Source organism: Natrix helvetica, assembly GCF_964273705.1.
Source record: "Natrix helvetica genome assembly, chromosome: 1".
NCBI lineage: Eukaryota > Metazoa > Chordata > Lepidosauria > Squamata > Natricidae > Natrix > Natrix helvetica.
In genome coordinates, this window is record NC_138548.1 from 301398765 (window position 1) to 301417874 (window position 19110).

A 19110-nucleotide genomic window follows, 5' to 3' on the forward strand; every position below is an offset into this window, starting at 1 on the left:
TCTCCTGGCAGTTTCACACTTAAAAGTGAACACTTAAACCCCTAAGTGTTAATTTCGCATTTACCCATTTATTTTCTACTCACTTCTGAGGGTCTCTAAGCAAGTTTACATTACTAAACATTAAATATGGAAAACCTATAAGTTGCAACATAAAAATCTTTCCAAAATGACTGAATAAGGCTGTGCCTAAATTTTAATTTTAATTTCTACCTATCTACCTATTTTCTGCGCAGGCCTGCCCAGGCCTAATATGCCTGCATGCCTCCTCCTCCTGCATACCACCCCACCCTCCCTTTGCCAGTCACACCCATCACCCTGTTTCTCCTCCTTCAGTGTCCCTGGTCCTAGCCCTCCTTCACAACCACCCTCCTACCAGCTGTTTCTTCAGGCTGCTTACCTTCCACGGCAGCTGGTCTGAACTCCAGAAGGAAAGTGGACCTTCGGTAGTTTTTGGCAGCCTTCAGCCAGCCACCACTGCTGGGAAGTGGCTGACAAAGGGGCAGTGGCTGGGAGGCTTCTCTCAGTCACATCAAAAAAGAGAGCTTGCAGGCCACCAAAAACTACCAGAGGTCACCGAAAAAGCCACTGCTGTTGCCGCCCTGCTCTTCGTGCCAGCTGTGCATGTGCATCTCATTGCTGCTGTGTCGTTCCACTCGGACTATCTCAGGCAAACTCTCTTTTTCAAGGCAACTGTGAGAAACCTCCTAGCCAGCAATCCTGGATGATGGGGACCAGAGAAGAAATGAAAAGGCCTTAGCCAGCATAATTCTGGCTTTGGAGGACAGTCAGTTGGAACACGTGAGGGGTCTCCAGTCTGTGAAAGAGTGCTGGGAGGCATTGCGCAGCGTGTATGTTAGAGAGACTGTGGGCAGTAAAGTGTTGCTGATAATGAGATTGTGTAAAGCACAACTGAAGCTGGGGGAGAGTATGTCCAAACATCTGCAGAGTATGAGAAAGACATATATGGGTACAACATAAGGAAACTGGATGTAAATTGTAAACAGTGATTTGGAAAGAAGGATTAGAAACCTTTGTTATTAAATATTGTGGATGTTTAGCTAGAATAGGATATAAGGATTCAGTGTTATTGGAGGATTTTAGAGATAGTAAATGAAATGCCAGTATGTGGTTATGTATTAAATCTTGGTATACTCTATGATGAAGGACGTTTAAACAATTATAGTCAAATGAAAATGGAGGTACGATGATAATAACATGTATAAATATCTGAGTTAAAATACTTGAGTTAATATGAATTATGTTTGTTGACTGTGGAAGAGATGCACGAAAGCCTTTTTGTAACCAACTGATACACTTTCTACAGTATGTAAAGAAGGATGTGTTGTGTTTGTTTTGAAAATAAAAAATAAAAAAAACTTTTATAAAAAAAGAAAGACATTCCTGGCGTTAGAGGCAGGAAAAATGATGTTTACTGAGGCACACAAGGTATATGTGGAGCTCAGTTTGTTAGACACGTCATGGGACCTTCTTGTGACTAGCCTAGAGTCTATGCAAGAGAGGGACTTAACCATGACATATTTGAAACAGCTTGAAAAGTGACTAGGAAAGGAAGCAGATAATGTTCAGCACAGGCCAACATCTGTAACATCCCAGGATGCCAACCGAGAACCTGAGATTGTTTACACGGTGAAACATTGCTTCACTTGTGGTTCTACAGAGCATTTCCAGAGACGCTGCTCTGAGAGGAGAAACAGGAGCAGCGAGACAAGAGCATTGGGCTACTCAACACATGAGGAATGGTTCTTCATCATCGTTTTCCCTGGCAGCAACAGCATCTGAAAACACCAGGAACACTTGGTTGTTGGACAGTGGGGTGAGTCATGCTATAGTCTTGGTCATGGCCTAAGGAAAAACAAGATAAATGGAGGAAGTTAAAGAAAATGTCAGGCAGACAGATAAATTAAACTGAGGAAACCGAACTAGTGAAAAGAGAAAGTGAAAGTATTCAGCCACGAGGTGGTAAAACAGGATGTAATCAAAAGTAATGAGACACAGTGTACAGAGCCATTAAAAAACAAATTTAGGAACAGTTCCAGCAGCAGTAGTAGTAATGGTACTAGTAGTGTTTGTAGCAGTGAGAGTAGACACCAAAGCAGGAGGTATGGACCAGGGGTGGGTTTCAATTTTTTTTTTACTACCGGTTCATTGGGCCTGGCTAGATGAGGCAGCATGTGACTGAGTGAGCGTGGCCAACTTGACATCACTCATGCACACTCAGTCACATGGCCCCCTTACCAAGCCATGCCCACCAAAATGGTGGCGAAAAGTTTTGACGGGGTGGGGGTGTCCAGCCTCGCTGGAGCTAAGGGAGTGCCTGCAAACTATCCAGTAAGAAAAAAAGTTTTTGTCCTCCCAACTATTTCTGGTATACTGGAAGAGCCACTCCATATAGGTTCTGTAAAGGGTCAGAGAGGTAACAAAATCTGGATAGACTGAAGGAGCACCCACAAAGTAGAAAATGTAATTTCTCCAGGGTTTTTTCCCAGGAATACTCTGCAGGCTTCAGTAGGGCTGGGAGAAGGGAAAAATGCCCCCATTTTTGCAAAAAAGGCCCATTTTTCACCTGTTTTTTGGGGAAATGGAGGCATTTTTCCCTTTCCCAAGCTCTGCTGAAGCCTGCAGAGTGCTTCTGGAGGCTGGGAGAAGGGAAAAACGCCACCATCCACCCCTCACTCAACCTGCTGCTCAACCTCCCTCCCACCTTCACACAAAGCCTCGTGCAGCACCAGGAGGCTACAATTGGAATCCCCCCCCCCTTTGCATACCTAGGTAACTGGACTGTTTCTCTCTGCCTCCTTTTCCAGCTAAAAAACATGCCAGCAATGGGAGTGGCAATGGAGGGAACTGGTTCGGGAACATGGCCAAGCTGCCATTAGTACCGGTTTGGAAAGGTACGCCAGATTTTTACTATCTATTTGGGCGAACTGGACCGAATAGGTAGGAACCCAATTCTGACGTGGACATAATAAATAGAGCAATCATGAATATGTTACAGCATTCAGCTGTTCAGTTTTAAATGGGAAAAGTGTCAGGGTAATGATGATTTAATAGCTGACCAGCTGCTGTAATACTGTAATGATAATGCAATGTTATGGTAGCAATGAGTCAGCAGTTATTTGCCTGTTACCACTTGAAATACTGTATTATAAGAGAGGCCCTGTGGGGGTATGTGTGTGTGTGTGTGTGTGTGTGCTTCTGTCCTGTAAACTGCTGATTGATTGATTGAAATCAAACTTCTGTTTGATGTTATTGCTCCTGTCCTGGTTATCTCACATATTCACCCAGTGCGCACTCTGACATATTAAATAAATCTGCCAAACTGCATAGCCAGTATTACCAATCACAGCTTTCCATAGATACTAATAAGATAATCAAAAGAATATCAAGAACACTATATTATTTTCTATGCTCATTACAAAGATCCATGGAAATTAGCAATAGGCTTCCTAGAACACATTAGAAAATTATAAAACAACAAAAATACATTGATGCTAAAATTCAGTTATATGTCTAGTAAAGGGAAGTGAGATGCCATAGCAATCTGAACAAGCCGCTCCACCACTTGAGACTCAGGAAGAAGTTGTCCTTTCTGCTCTTTCAGGTTATGATGTAAGTCCCCTCCTTCACAGAAGCCCATGACAATGTACAGCAAGCCATCATCTCCTTCCCAGGACTCTCTATAGGTGACTATGTTTGGAAGCTTCAGTTGTGACAATAGCTGGGCTTCCTGCTCTGCTGTTTTTCTCTCACGGCTTGAGGCATGTTTAAGGTTCAGCCCTTTGATAACATACTGCAGAAACAAAAAGAAGGTTTAATCTTTTTAAAAAAAGGATATTACTGTAAATGAAAGAAATCTAAAGATCAACCATGTGGGGCTGTTTTGAACAAACACTATGAAAACTACCACATGAGTTGTTTAAAATAAAAACCCTCCCACCTGCAAAAGCAACATGCATGAGAGAGGTAGAGAGGGATGCAAAAAGCAAATAAACTTGGAACTTCATAAAAAGTGATGGTAAGGTAGCCTGATAATAGAAGTGATATCTCAACCTTTGACAGAACTCTGGCTGTAGCATTTTCCACTAACCAATTTTTTTCACTTTCCAAGGAAAGCACATAATCCTTTACAAGTAGAAAATATAACACCTTAAAATAAATGTGACTCTAGGACCATTAATACACTGTTAAATCTCCATTCAAGGAAAGGGTTCTGTTAATATTGTATTTTAGCCAAAGGCATTTCTCACCCAAAACAGACATATTCTCTCTAAGGACCAATAAAGTTTCCAAGAACATCTCTGAACTGCCAGTCTGTATAAGGTCTGCACTTAGCAATTGAACTTAGACTTATGTACCGCTTCATAGTGCTTTTACAGCCCTCTCTAAGCGGTTTACAGTCAGCATATTGCCTCCAACAATCTGGGTCCTCATTTAACTGACCGCAGAAGGCCTGAAGGCTGAGTCAACCTTGAGCCAGTTAAAATTGAACTGCTGAATTGCAGTCGGCAGAAGTAGTCTGCAGTACTGTTCCAACCACTATGCCACCACGGCTCTTGTGGTGGCACCACCACATCCTGTTTCCAGAGTCTTCAATGCAGCAGTAGACATGTCTCTGGATATCATCTGACAATTTTTCTTTGGTGACCAGCAATCCCTGTCAGTTCACTAGGCAGCCACAGTGCTCACACATACTGCACTCAATTCCAAATAATCACCAGCCAGAAAGGTTGGCGAGACACCTGTCCTAATTTTCAAGTTTTCTGATCTGATTGGTGAAACAGATGTGAAGTCTAATTTGAGATTTAATTTTAAAGATGTTCCACATAGGGAAAAGCAGGTAAACCTGGGCTTGATAGATTAGAGGTTATTTTCTGGCCTTGGACTCTTTAACTTTCATGTATAAATTTCATCAACCATTTTCCAAAGATAAATATTTGCCATAGTTACTTCAGTGTTACTCTTTGACTCCTTACAAAGTTCACTACAAATAAAGGTCCTTCCAAATTGACATTTTTCTTTTTCTTCCAACATGGGGAAGGGTATCCCAGATTACATTTTACTGGCCCTTATTCCTGCTCTTGTAACTTCAGATATTTTGATCAACCCGCTCAGAAACTTTGAGGTATGTAGCTAAATATATAAAGTTGCTTCTTTTTTTCCTCAGAATTTTTTTAAAGCTTTGAATAGCAACCACAAATAGCAACCACAAATGTTACCTGGCTCAGAGGTGCTGCATTTGGAAATGAAGCAGGGAAAGTTATGCTGGTCTATGACCATAACAAAGATTTGATTTGAAGCCAGTAAGGGGCTATGGTCCCTTACTGTTCCTGTTAGCAAGTCCTGTGACTTCTTTGAGGAGCTGCTGAGACATACCCTGAGGGGGGTTGTGTTGGACCCATACTTAATTGGCCTTCTTTGGATCTATATGCCGTACATCATGCTGTGCACTTCAGTAATTTTTTGAGGGAAGACACTGAATTAAGAAAGAATAAATCAGATAAAGCAAGGAGTACTTGCATCTATGTATGTGTGATTGTGAAGTGTTTGAAATGGATGCTTGCATACCATACATGAGAGAGCTATCCACCACACCTTTGTTTATACCTAACTTAGATAAAATTGTATTGTGAAAAACTCTATTAGGCATTTATCTTACTAAGTATGGTAATTTATTATATATTTCCCAGAGGTTCATTATTTTCTGTGAATGTAATCAATATTTCTAAACTAGATAGGTTGGTAAGATAGTGCGGGTTTACCAACCCAGCCAAGGTTATGCATGCTGATTATTCAGACTTCATTCTATGGAAGGTCTCATTTATTGTGATGCTCTCATTTAAAATGAAGAGAAATGTGGAATAACATGCAAACTACTATGCGGCATATTTGGTAGTATACAGCACCTGTTGTTTGGCAATTATTAATCCTTTTTTCACTCTTTATTTGTAGAAGAGAAGTGCCACTGATGTGGTAAGTAACCTTTCATTTAGAATGCTGATCATTAAGTTTAGATGGCACATACGAAATACAAATGTTTTCTCTTAGTCATATGTATCTGCATTGCTGGGCTTAAAGAAATCATTTACTCAGCTCCAAAGTTGTGTTTATTTCTTCAGAAATCAGTCCTCTTGTGTTCAGGAATGTTGAATTCTGAGCAAACGGCATATTTCATTCACTCTTGCAAAGTACCCATCATGTGCAAGTGTGCAAAGGCCTCATCACACACTTTAATGAAGGAGACTACCTCATTCATGGACTCAGGCGGTAACAAATATCTGTTTGTGTTCCCTCACGGAAATAAAGTAAAATGTTTTAGAAGTTTGTTCCTGTTTTCCTCCCCTATAAGAAATCATTTCTTAAAAACACAATACAAGAATCTGTGAGGATCAGAGATAAAAATCTAACCCAGAGTTTCCCCCAACATATAATTTTCTAGACGTGGCCTTTAGATTTCATTTTAAAAAAAATTACAGAAATGGAAGAAGAAAATGATTGAGCTGTTTTAAATTAATTAACACTTTGTAAATAAATCAAACATTAAGCAAATGTAATTAGAATTAAAATAAATACTATGTAGGAAGCGTAGTATTTGTGGAAGATCTTTGAGCTATATCAAACAAAAGTGTTTAAAATAAAGTTAATATATTAGCAGCACATTTCTGTATAACCATGTGACTTTTTCATTCTCTAGCACACCCACGCCATAGAAATCTACTGGGTGAAAATTGACTGCAGTGTTACTTCCAGGTTTTCCCGTAATGTCATCACTAGTCGAGCTGTGAATCGCGCCAATGTGTCCAAGGAAGCTCAGTTTGATGTGGAGCTTCCCAAAACAGCCTTTATTACAAACTTTACATTGTATGTACATCATTTTCTTATTTTTATCTGCTTTGGACATCAGTCTAGCAATAATTAAGCCACTCAGATACTGTCAACAGACTAACTACCATGAATCACAGGGTTACAGAGGACATTGTAGCCACCTGATCCAATTATGTGCTCAAAATAGGAAATGTAAAACTAAGGCCCCTCTCATAACCTCTCCGTTCTTACCAATCCAGATAACTGATTCCATCACAGCATCATTTTTAACTTAATTCTTTTTAATGATCATCCAAAATGTGGCCTCCTTTTACATAAGCTCCTCTGAAATAGACTTGCCCTCTGAGTAGAGTTTTTACCAATCTGCTCTGAAATATCCAGAGTAGGTCTTCCTTCATCTTTCTTCATTATGTTTTCAGTCCTATAGAGGCAGCATTCTTTCCAGTCTCTTTGTTATACCACTCAAATATCTCCTTTACTTGATGAATAGAAGGGGGAAAAAACCACAATAACTTGTCTGCACACATATTCAGATATCTGATGTATCCTTCAATAGGACAGTTGATGGTGTCACTTATCCTGGAATCATAAAGGAAAAAGAAGCTGCCCAAAAGCAGTATCAACAAGCAGTTTCAAGGGGCCAGACAGCAGGACTTGTGAAGTAAGTATGTGAGGCCAAACAGAATCTGTTTCCTTATTTCATTTGCTGTCCTAAGTATTTATTCAATAAACAGATGCTAAATAAATGAACAAAGTGCAAACGAAAGTATTAAATGGTGGGCTATACGAGCGTGAGGAAATGTGATCATTGCTTGAATTTCATGAATCTTCCTATGTTTCACATGTGAAGGGCTGCTGGAAGAAAAACAGAGAAATTCAGTGTTTCGGTCAACATTGCATCATCCAGCAAAGTTACTTTTCAATTGACTTATGAAGAACTCTTGAAGCGAAAGTTTGGAAAATACGAGGTGTTTATCAAAGTAAACCCAAAACAGCTTGTCAATAAATTTGAGGTACGATCATATGTATTGTCGCTTTATCTTGTAGTAGTTTTTGGAAAAGTTTATGAATGATGCTCAGAACAATTTAGAAACAAATGTATACACAACTATGAATTTAATTCTTTTTTAATGCTTTGTTTACAGTTTACATTACTGGTCTACCTGATTTTTTTTCTCACTTGCTAATGTCAACATAATTTTAAATCAATGTTACAGATTGAAGCAAACATCTTTGAGCCTCAAGGCATCAGTGAACTTGAAGTTGAAGGGACATTCCTCAGCAACGAACTGCTACCAATTGTGAAAAAGTCTTTTTCAGGAAAAAAGGTATGTCTGGTAATAGAATCTTGAAGGGTGATTCATATGCAGGTAATTCTTGCCTGATGACTGGTGAGATGGCAATGGGGATTGCCACGATTTTTATTGCTAAACACCTTGTTTAGCAATGGGAAGCCCAGTCACAATTACCATTGTTAATTGAGGATTAACTATAAAGAGTTGAAAGCATGCCATGATCTTGGTCATGATGTTGCCTGGAGATTTCCCCTACAGTAAGTACAGAAGAAGCTCCTGGTTGTAAGTTAAGTATAGAAGATTCACAAGCAAGAAGCAAAAATTACATTGATGACATGCCTTATTACACTATCCAGAAGTAAAGAAAAGAAAGAATGACCCCTTGAATATATTTCTTAAAATAATTTATTTGCTTCATGGAACACAGCTGACAGGTTATTTTGTCCCAGTGAGAGCTCTAAATGAGACGTGGCACAGGGCAACCACAATCAAAGATGAGGGCACAGAATTATTTGAGAATACTTCACAAAAGTAAAAGTAGTTCCCAAACATGATAGACAATATTTATGCGGCAATATTTTAATGCATAAATAAGCCCCATTAAAAAAATGTTTGTATAGAGAAACAACAAAACCAAGGCACTTTCTTGTTCTTGCATATGGTATTTAGACAAGGATCAAGTTGCCTGTTTGAGTCCATGGACACTCTTCTGTAACTTGGACAAGTCTTCCTTTTTCAAGTTATTTGATATCATAGTGGCCTTTACATATATATATATATATATGCCTTTCTTCATATAAGAAAGTGGTCTTTACCTATAGGTAGTGAGCAACATTCCTCTTGAAGCTGCTCTGAGTTCTTTGAGATTGAGACAGTTAATAAGCTAAATTAAACTAGTGAAGAATATTATTACGAAAGTGTGTTTCACTGCTGGTACAAAGATTCCATTATAATCTTTGCCATGTTTTGGGAAGTATCTTTTGGCAACCTATCTCGTCTTATAGAAATAGACACTGTATTGTCTTCTTCATCACACTAATTGCGAAGACCAATTTGTATCCAAAGAACTTCCTTTCTTTTGGTACTTCTGTGAAAGCTTGTGTTTTCTTGTAAAGAAAAAAATCAATATCTTTTCTACCAGCATGTAGCTATTTGTCCTCCCTCCAGTGTGGCTGCTTTTGGAAGAATCTAGTATATCTTCCTCTCTGGCTAGAAGAGAAATCATTTTGAAGGCATTGCTTTGTTGAGTTGAGTATCTTATCTATGGTTGGGGGGTCTCTAGTGGCCTTTGTTTCTCCTTATAGCATCACTTCCATTTCTTCTTTATTACAAAGGTTCAATAATTTCTTCTTGCTTTGAAAGCTGCACTATTGCTTCTCCTCTTGTCATTTCTAGGTAAATCTCAATATTCAATTATTTTGAATAACTCCTTGTCATCCTCAAAATATGCCTTCCTGTTTATTTTAATAGAATGCAGGAAATTGTGTATCACTTCTGTCCATTTAATATCTTCATATCTTAAGGATACAGTATTACATTGCAGAAGTGAAGAGGATAGTTTTATGAGGTATTAAATATATGCATACATCTTGGATTACAATTCTTCACATTAGTTTGGTCTTATACTAGCATTCCTCGATCTACAACAGTTCATTTAGTGACCGTTCAAAGTTACAACAACACTGAAAAAAGTGACTTATGACTGTTTTTCACAGTTATGACCTTTGCAGCATCCCCATGATCATTGGATCAAAATTCAGATGCTTTGCAACGGGTTCATATTTATGACCGTTACTGTGTCCCTGTGACCTTCTAACAAGAAAAGTCCATGGAGCAGCCAGATTTACTTAACCCCTGGGTTACTAATTTAGCAACTGCAGTGATTCACTTAACAACTATTGCAAGAAAGGTCATAAAATGAGGCAAAACTCGATTAACAAATGTCTCACACAACAACATAAATGTTGGGCTTAATTATGATCATAAGTTGAGGACTACCTGTGCCAAAATTCATTTTTGTCTTTTATGGGTGTTATTGTACTGGAAGTTGCAAACATTATTAATTCTTCCCAATATTACTTTGTTAGTATAGCATAGAGAATCATGCTTCTATTCATTTGCATTAGATTCTGGATTTCTTCTCTGCCACATTGTTTTGTTATAGGATATTGGGAACTATTTTTTCATGTTTTATTCTCTGTCCTCTCAACTACTTCTCAACTTCCTTCCCTGTGTTTTTACTCCCACTGTTAAGTGTGCAGTGTCTTAGGCTTTCTTCTAGATACATTACTCACTCTTGCAAACTATGTTGTTTTTACTTTAACAAGGTACCGGTAAGTCAATACGTTGGAAAAGTGATGGACATTAGGTAATGAGAACTTTCCCTTATATTTTAACTTTCCAAGTTCCTGAAAAGAATTCCTATGAACAAATAATGCATTCAGAAGTTTATGTCATTGGTTGTATTAGCTAATGTAGTTACATTGTTTACTGCAGCATCATAGACCCTTGAGAAACCAAGCTGCAGTGCTGAATAATTTCTGAAGTCTACTCCACAGGCTTTCTTTTTTCAATATAATCTAGTAAGGGATCACTTGCTATTATGGAAAGGTGACCCATGACTGTTTTCTTGCTTCTTTCCCATTTCTGTTGGCCTTGGTTCTTCCAGAATGTGAAGCACAACAGCAGTATTTTTTATTAGAAAGAAGAGTTTTCTATAGTTCCAGTAATTTAGCAGCTCAATAGAGCCAGATCTCCTTGCTGGATTGCCCATGGTCTTTCTGCCTCTCTTTGCAGACTGACAAACTCCTTTGTTCCTGCATATAAGTTACTCTTGGGCAATACAACACTGTTGGGAGAGGGGAGGGGATAAGCAGTATGTACTCAGTGCAGGATCATATGAAGTGATGAAATCAGTGGCTTCAAAATGATGGGCAACAATCAGACAGTCAAAGCCCTCTTCCTTTTTTGGCTTGGTTTTCTAAAAAGAAAGCTGGAAGTTATTATGAACAAAAACCCAATAGACTCTTTATTGCAGAACATAAACAATGCCTAAGCATAGAACTGGTATGGTGCATCCAGCCTTATGGGAAAAAATGAATAAAATCAGTGAAGAAGGAGGAGATAAAAGTAATAAATATCGTCATGCAAATATGAAGAAAGAAAGAAAGAAAGAAAGAAAGAAAGAAAGAAAGAAAGAAAGAAAGAAAGAAAATAAAATAAAGAATCCTGGCTTTATAAGTGTAAGAGGCAATGCAGAGTAAGATATGCAGAGTAAGTCTTCTTAGACAAGAAAAGGAGATAAAAATGCAATTTTTCACTGCTAGCTTTTCTTGCATTCCTTGTTGGAATGCTGGATCTTGCAATATTTAATAGTTCAAATTATACCACAGCTGAATTTCAAAATAAACTCCTGGCTCATCCCTTTCTAAATACCATATTTTTTGGACTATAAGACACACTCCCCCCCAAAGTGGGTGGAAATGTCTGTGTGTCTTGTAGAGCGAATATTGCAGCAGGAGGGAGGGGGGTTGGTGAGGTGCCAGTCAGCTGTCCTAGGTGGTGGGGATTTTGCTGCCACCACTTATTGCCACCTATCTCCACCCATTTGCGGCGATTGGTGATGAACAGGTGATGGCAAATGGGCTGCAGTGGCAGCGAACGAGCCAGGGCAAACAGGTCGTAGTGGTGGCTAAAGGGCCATGGCAATCGGGTTGTGGTGGCAGTTAATGGGCCACAGCAAATGGGGTTGTGTGGCGGTGAATGGGCTGCCACAAATGGGCCACAGCGAACAGGTGGCAGAGGAAGAGACAGATTTTTTTTCTTGTTTTTCTCCTCTAAAGCTAATGTACAGTATGTCTTATAGTCCGGAGCATCTTATAGTCTGAAATATACAGTAAAAACTCAGAAAGCCTCCTTCCTTAGAAATTTTATATGTATAATAAAGGAATCAACAGCTACTAGTTATAAACTGTTTATTACTTCAAGTATTGAAGATTTTAGTTGTTGTAATCAGTATATTCATGCACTACTTACAAGCTTATTGTAAATGTTGCAGGCCTCTAGTTCACAGTTGTAAAGAGTGAACAAAGGACAAGATAGGCCTCTAAATTGATAATGCTTGTTTGGAAGTAATCTTTGAATGTAAATTGCAGAAGACGTACTGAGAAATATTATGGATCATTATCCTGGATCTCTAAATGAAAGCAAAACTTCTACAGAATATGCTTTCCTCATTTGCTGAAATCTAAGATGGAGAATTCTTCTTTTTTAAGGGCCATGTATCATTCAGTCCTACTATTGAACAACAACGAACCTGTGACAATTGTACCACTACTCTGCTACAAGGAGATTTTGTCATCAAGTATGATGTGAACCGAGATTCTCCTAATAATTTACAGGTAACTCTAGTTGTTTGGCACTTGAACTAATATAACAGCACAAAAACAAATCCAAACAGAAAACCCTACCCCAAATGAATACTATCTTTATCAATGTTTTTAGGTAGTAAATGGATACTTTGTACACTTTTTTGCACCAAAAATCCTTGAACGTTTACCTAAGAATGTTGCCTTTGTAATCGATGTCAGCGGTTCCATGTATGGACAGAAAATTCGGCAAGTAAGTAAATAACACAAATTCTTGTAATATTGCTAAAAGGATGGTATATTGTACAGCAGATAAAATCAAGTCCTACAATCTTTTACTCCAAGTTATTTCTGCCTTGCAAGATTTACTCATATAATAAAATATGTACTGTTGTAATTTTGAAAGTAGTTAGTAAGGTAATTGAAATGTACCTCTTCAACCTTAACTTTCAGCTAAGCCTTCTTTTATATGTGTTGATTTAGATCAGGGTCCTCCAAAACCTGGGCCACGGCCTGTTCGGAACTGGGCTGCACAAGTGGCGGGCAAGTGCACACATGTGCATGAAGCTCTATTCACATAAATGGCAGGCGCTTGGCTTGCGCTTGAAGCTCCATTTGCGTGAGTGGCAGATGCTTATGCTTACTTATGTGTGTGCACCTGCCACTCACACAAAACCATCATGTTTTCCCACACTCCCACCACTCGCGCCGTGCCACCAAGCCAAAAAGGTTGGGGATTGCTAATTTACGCCATATATTTACTTAGCTTCAAAATTGCATGCTTGATGCGCACTAAGCGTAGATGCACAGTACTAAAAAAATGCTTCTGCAAAACAAGATGGCAGTGCCATAGGTGCCGGGAGAACCGGTTTGGGGGGCGTGGCAGGCCAAGTTACTACCTACTCGGCCAAACTGATCCAAACCAGCAGGAACCCACCTCTGATCTGGACTTAGGAGCTGCCATAAAACAACTTAACTTATAGCCTTATATAACTTATATAACTAACTAATAGCCAAATTGGATTATGGAGCAGAGTCCTTTGTTGAGAGTTGAGAGGTCCCTGAAATATCTTATTTAAAATAATTCTAGGCAAAGGAAGCCTTGACAAAAATAGTGGAAGACTTAAAGGAAGAAGATCACTTCAATATCATCCTGTTTGAAACTTCAGTTTCAAAATGGAAAGATAACTTAATTCAAGCTACTCCAGAGAATGTGAATCAATCAAAGGAATTTATTAGCCAAATAGATGAATTGGGAGGTAAGTAGAGAAAAAAAAGGTTAAATTGATATATTAGAATAAGGTTAAAATAAAATGGGTATATTAAAAAAAAACTCCATGGAAAATATTTGAATCTCAGTTTTCAAATGCTAAAAAAATTGAAACCTTGCTTTCACATTGTAGGAACAAATCTTAATGATGGTTTACTGACTGGCATTGAAATGCTGAATAAAGCTCATGAACAAAAATCTGTACCTGAAAGAAGTGCCTCTTTAGTTATCATGCTAACTGATGGGGCGCCTAATGTAGGTAAGTAGTCTCCTTGATTTCACATAGTCTTCTCCATACTATATACCACAACCTGTGGATCATGTGTCATCTTTATACCTTTGTGCTGTTACAGAGGATTAGAAAGAAGATGATTTGTGTTCTTACATTTCACAAGAGTAACCAAACCTTTTTCTCAGCTTTGTGAGATGTGGGAGGCATTTACTGGCAATTTGGAATAATGGACCTCCAAGTGGTTTCTTTCAGAAGAAATACATCTAGTTCTACCTCCAGTATCTATGAAGAACTTGTCTGTTTGCTACTTGGCACCTCCCTTCCTACTTCAAAAGGCTGAAAATTAATATTCATTGTGAGAGGCATTACAGGAGTCCTGGGAGAAGCTCCCAGAAATGCTCCCAATGACTGCTAAACTTCTGAAGCTGCTGCTGATTGATTGTCTATCACCAGTTTCAGAGTATTTTGAAATGGGGTGGGAAGGGGGGGGGCTATAATTCAATACATCTAATAAACAACAGCAACAGCTTTTCCCTTGGAAAAGACAATGAGGTAGGAAAAATGAATCGGATTACCACATTTTTCACTCTCTTCCAACCCATTAGGAAGAGAGTTTGAAGCTGAAAGTTAGGAAGTTGTAGAGCCTTGCATTAAAGTTACAGATTTTTTCTGCCCATAAACATGTTTCAGATCATTGTATTATTTAACTGTGTTTTGTGATCCTTTCTGTACAGGTGTATCAAATCCTAGACAAATTCAAGAAAATGCTAAGAATGCAACTAAAGGAAAATATCCTATATACAATCTTGGGTTTGGTTATAATCTTGACTATGCATTTTTAGAGAGACTAGCAACAGAAAACAATGGTGTGGCTCGTCGGATCTATGAAGACTCAGATGCAGCCTTACAACTACAGGTAGAAGAATAAGCATATGAAAGGTTGATATTTATATTTATGATGAAATATTTCTGTGGCAGAGAAAGGACACTGAGTATAAGATATGGTAACAACATTACCCTTACTGGGATTCAGACATGAGAAAAAAACACATGTGTTCTCCTCTCTTCCCATTTATCCCAATTTCATATGTTTGCCATTTGAAAACTGCAGGAATTATACTCCAAATGAAGTTTGATAGCAGCTTCTGTTGGTCATAAGATGTATTGATTCTCCAACAGAGCAGTATGGTAGTCTAGCAGTGAAGATGCTCATCTCCCACTTGGAAGGTTTAGAGGTAGTGGCAAATGTTTCTCGCCCAAAGAAAAATATCTGCTGCAAACCCCACTTAGGCATCAGGAAGGGCATCCAGCCAGTAAATGCTCAAATCCACCCAGACATCCTGACTCTGCTCTAAATTAAAGGACTACTGGTCATAAAAAGAAAACAATATTGATTCATATACAACAAAAGAAGCATTTTTTTTATCATGGCTACCAAAAGTTAGAAATTTGTGCCATATCCTCTCACTGATACAAGATCTGCTGCCAGCTAGCATCCTGCTCTGCATTGTTCAGAGGTGTGCTTTTGGCTCAATTCTTAGGCAAGATGACATTAGAAGACAAAATTTAGCAGTTTGACAGTTCGATTCCCAATGGCTCAAGGTTGACTCAGCCTTCCATCCTTCTGAGATTGGTAAAATGGGAACTCAGATTGTTAGGGGAAATATACTGACTCTGTAAACCGCTTAGGCGTAGGCCTGTAAAGCATTGTGAAGAAGTATATAAATCTAAGTGCTATTGCTTTTTCATTCCATATCATACCATATTTTCCTGGTAAAAATTAATAAAAAGTGAGAGGCTGAATAAAAAAGCTAGAAAAAGTAGTTTGTTTAACTCTGTGTCCTATTAAAAATGTTAATTTTTTTCTTTGAAAAAGCTGCTCACATTAGGAAAATTTACCTCATGAGAGCTTACATCAGGGAATATATATGATTTTTGAAAGTAGATTTTTTATTTTTTTAAAAAGGGATTGCCTAGCAATCAATGGTTCTGCAAAATAGGCAAAGATCTCCATAAAGGCTTTGTATTAGTAAAAATTGTGAATGGAAAGAATTACACCTTTTTCTGTGATTAAAAAGAATTAAAACTCACCCAGAAACTGTTTTATTAACATGAACAATAAAATAGTACTATTTTTTTACTGCACATGTTTAATGTTATTGCTACATGTAAACTCACATGGTTAATCCCCCTTTTCCATATCTATACAAAATTGTAGATGCCAAAAAAGGACAAAATTTTTAAAGACTCGAGACTTTCAATGAGAGTTCTGATTTCTAGAGTACTTTTCCAGGGTGGTCTAGATTCAGATTACATAAAAATACCATGGCAAAAAAGCAACCTCTCATTTCCAATATTTTGATTTTGAGAATAAATACCCTTTTAATGTTACAGTTTATTATAACCTTAAAATCTATTTTGTTTCCAGGGTTTTTATGATGAAGTAGCCAATCCTTTGCTTACTGAAGTGGAGTTAGGCTATAAGGAAAATGCCATCTCAGATTTGACTCAAAACAGTTTTAAACATTATTATGATGGCTCTGAAATAGTTGTGGCTGGACGAATTACAGACAATGACCTGAACAGTATCACAGCAGAAGTAAAAGCTCAAGGGGTAAGTATCTTTGAAATCCAACAATTCTCAAGATATAGCCGCAAGGTTCCTGTTTTTACAACACAAACAAAATATTCACAGTTCCATAAACATAATTCTGTAGATACTCCAGGGAAAATCAGGTAGTTTACCTGTCTCTATCAATATTAGTCAGAACTTCAGTTATCTTGAAAATTTTGATTTTGGAGATGGTCTCTATTTATATTGCTTTAGAGACAGGGGAGCTCCCAGATTACTGTTATATTGGCTAATTATTTCACTTAGTACCTAGCCAAACTGAATTTAAACTGCCAAGACATCTCCATCCATCCACATTTAAACATCAGCTTCATCTGTCATAAGACTGAAACAAAGCATTTTCAGGCAGTGAGACATCAATATTATTGCTAGTTTTACATGGCTGAAAGCTATGTGGGCATGTTGAGCCTGGGTGACAAATAAAGCATCATCCACTCAACACAAAATATTAGGAGACTGATGGCACCTTTTCTGCCTAACCAATGTTATTCAGAGACACAACTTTTTCTGAGTTGCAGCACACTTCATCAGATGCATTGAGTGGCTAGGCTGGTATAAGATTTAATTTTAGATTTGGCAAGGAGAGGAAAATGGGTATTTATTTGTTTATTATTAAAAATAATTATGTAGCGATTATACAGCAACCCAGCTTGTACCAAACTCTGGACAGCTCAAACCAGGAGATAAAACCAAATTTATGTAGAGTAAAAATATTAAAACCAAAATATAAGTTACTTGCAAGATAGTACAAGGTATCTTCTCAGTTAATAATTGTAATGTGTTAGAAACCCATGGGGTTCATTGAAACCTTTAAAGACTGCCTGAAAATTTTTTGATGTATCTGAGTTCAGCCATCTGTTGCTCAATGTACATAAATAAACACCTATATAAAAGTGTAGTGCTTAAAAATTATCATGCAATTATAAATCCAATCCTTTTCTTTTGTCTAGGCACTAAATGAGGTGACTTATACTGATCAAGCTGATGTTGAGGAAACAACCAAAGCTTTCGAAGAGCAACAGTACATATTTGGAGACTATATTGAGAGATTATGGTCTTATCTCACCGTTCAACAACTTCTAGAAGCACGGTAATGTTGGACTTTTTCAACTTTGTGGTTACTCCAGAGCTGTCCATGAAGACTAGGATAGTCAATCACTTTCCATCCCTTTCTTGAGAAAAAATTGTACTTTAGCGAAAATTAGTCTCATGAGTTTCATTCAATGATGCCTGGAATGGACTAATAGCTATTCGTTATGTTTGGCCTGCAATTGGTTTTATCTTTTGGTCCAAGTTAAATTGCTTCAGATAATTCAAGATAATTATTGCAGGTCTTCTAACTTCAATTAGAGTTTGATAAGTTTAGTTTTAAGTCCCAGTTATCTCTTTCCTCTTTCAGGAGACAAGTCTTTTGTTTCCAAAGTGTTCATGAGTCTCATATCCAATTTATTTTATTATTTAGAACAATTTAAAATATCTTTATGCATTACAGGGTGAAAGAATACAGAATAATTAATATCATCATGGTTAAAACAGTTTCTAAATGCTTCTCTAATGTTCTTGCTTTTAGTGCTTTAGCGCAGGGAGATGAAAAGAAAAATATTACTGCTAAAGCTCTGGAGTTGTCGCTGAAATATAAGTTTGTGACTCCATTAACATCCATGGTTGTCACAAAACCAGAAGACAATGAAGAAAAGGAAGCAGTTGCTGACAAATTCACAGAAGGTATAGATATTGTCATTAGGACTTTAATCTGTCTGGCTGTTAGTGTTTTCGGGGCAATATTCAAAATAGTCACAGTTGAACTAATCAAGAATATCCTGGAGCAACAGTTAGTATGCTTTCCCCTTAGATCGGGATAGGAAAGCATGGATTTTGTGGTATGAGCTTTTCAGCAGCATCTGCACATAGGCCAAAGGGGGATCTGATTGATGTTAGCAGCATCATGGCATGGCAACACAGACTCCACCTCCTTTCTATATACATGTTGATATTACATTTATTCCCCAAAGGAGAAGAACTTGAGAAGAAACTCACAATGTGGCTTTCGTCATCTTTTGTTTTTATTTTTTAAAATTTAACTTTAATATTTTCAAAAATACAGTTTAAAAATTAAACAAACAAACAAACAAACAGTAGAAATGAAATTTTTAGCAATCTCTTACTACAATAAGGTTTCTCAGTGTGTGGATTTCAAATGCCAGAATTCCCCAACCTGTTGCTTAGATTAAGAAACATAAATTAAAACCAGGCGCACCAGCTATGGCAACTTTAAGATCTGTGGACTTCCTTGATGACTCAGGAATTCTGGGATTTGAAGTCCATCTCAAAGGAAGTTGTAGTTTTGCAGAAAATGACAGGCTTTAGACTTCTCAGGATACAGGAAGAGTTTATTTGGCAGCCAGGTTCAGAAAGCTAGCCCATGGCTAACATTGCAAGTTCTGAACAATCTTTATTATTGATGCATGCAT

At 37.8% G+C, this 19110-nt stretch overlaps 1 protein-coding gene across 2 annotated transcripts; it reads left to right on the forward strand.

The window, feature by feature from the left end:
• The first annotated feature begins 4988 nt into the window (after positions 1-4988).
• Positions 4989-18516, forward strand: LOC309383185 (inter-alpha-trypsin inhibitor heavy chain H3-like). Of its 2 annotated transcripts, XM_081935415.1 has the most exons (14): positions 5005-5143; positions 5971-5991; positions 6713-6879; positions 7400-7504; positions 7694-7856; positions 8061-8171; positions 12413-12538; positions 12642-12758; positions 13596-13764; positions 13909-14034; positions 14742-14923; positions 16436-16621; positions 17590-17729; positions 18210-18516. In XM_081935415.1, exons 1-14 carry the CDS (start codon positions 5051-5053, stop codon positions 18499-18501), a joined length of 1998 nt encoding a protein of 665 aa, XP_081791541.1. In that variant the 5' UTR covers positions 5005-5050; the 3' UTR covers positions 18502-18516. The 2 variants fall into 2 exon arrangements, with proteins under 2 accessions (XP_081791542.1, XP_081791541.1); XM_081935416.1 differs by lacking the exon at positions 5971-5991 and having other exon boundaries at positions 4989-5143.
• Positions 18517-19110: the final 594 nt, after the last annotated feature.

What these genes read in the sequence shown, in the direction of transcription:
- LOC309383185 (XM_081935415.1), top strand. Translation starts at nt 5,051, where the DNA reads ATGGGGAAGGGTATCCCAGATTACATTTTACTGGCCCTTATTCCTGCT. An exon ending in ACCCGCTCAGAAACTTTGAG is followed by an intron (nt 5,144 to 5,970) that starts GTATGTAGCTAA and finishes CTTTATTTGTAG; the next exon opens with AAGAGAAGTGCCACTGATGT. An exon ending in TTTATTACAAACTTTACATT is followed by an intron (nt 6,880 to 7,399) that starts GTATGTACATCA and finishes ATCCTTCAATAG; the next exon opens with GACAGTTGATGGTGTCACTT.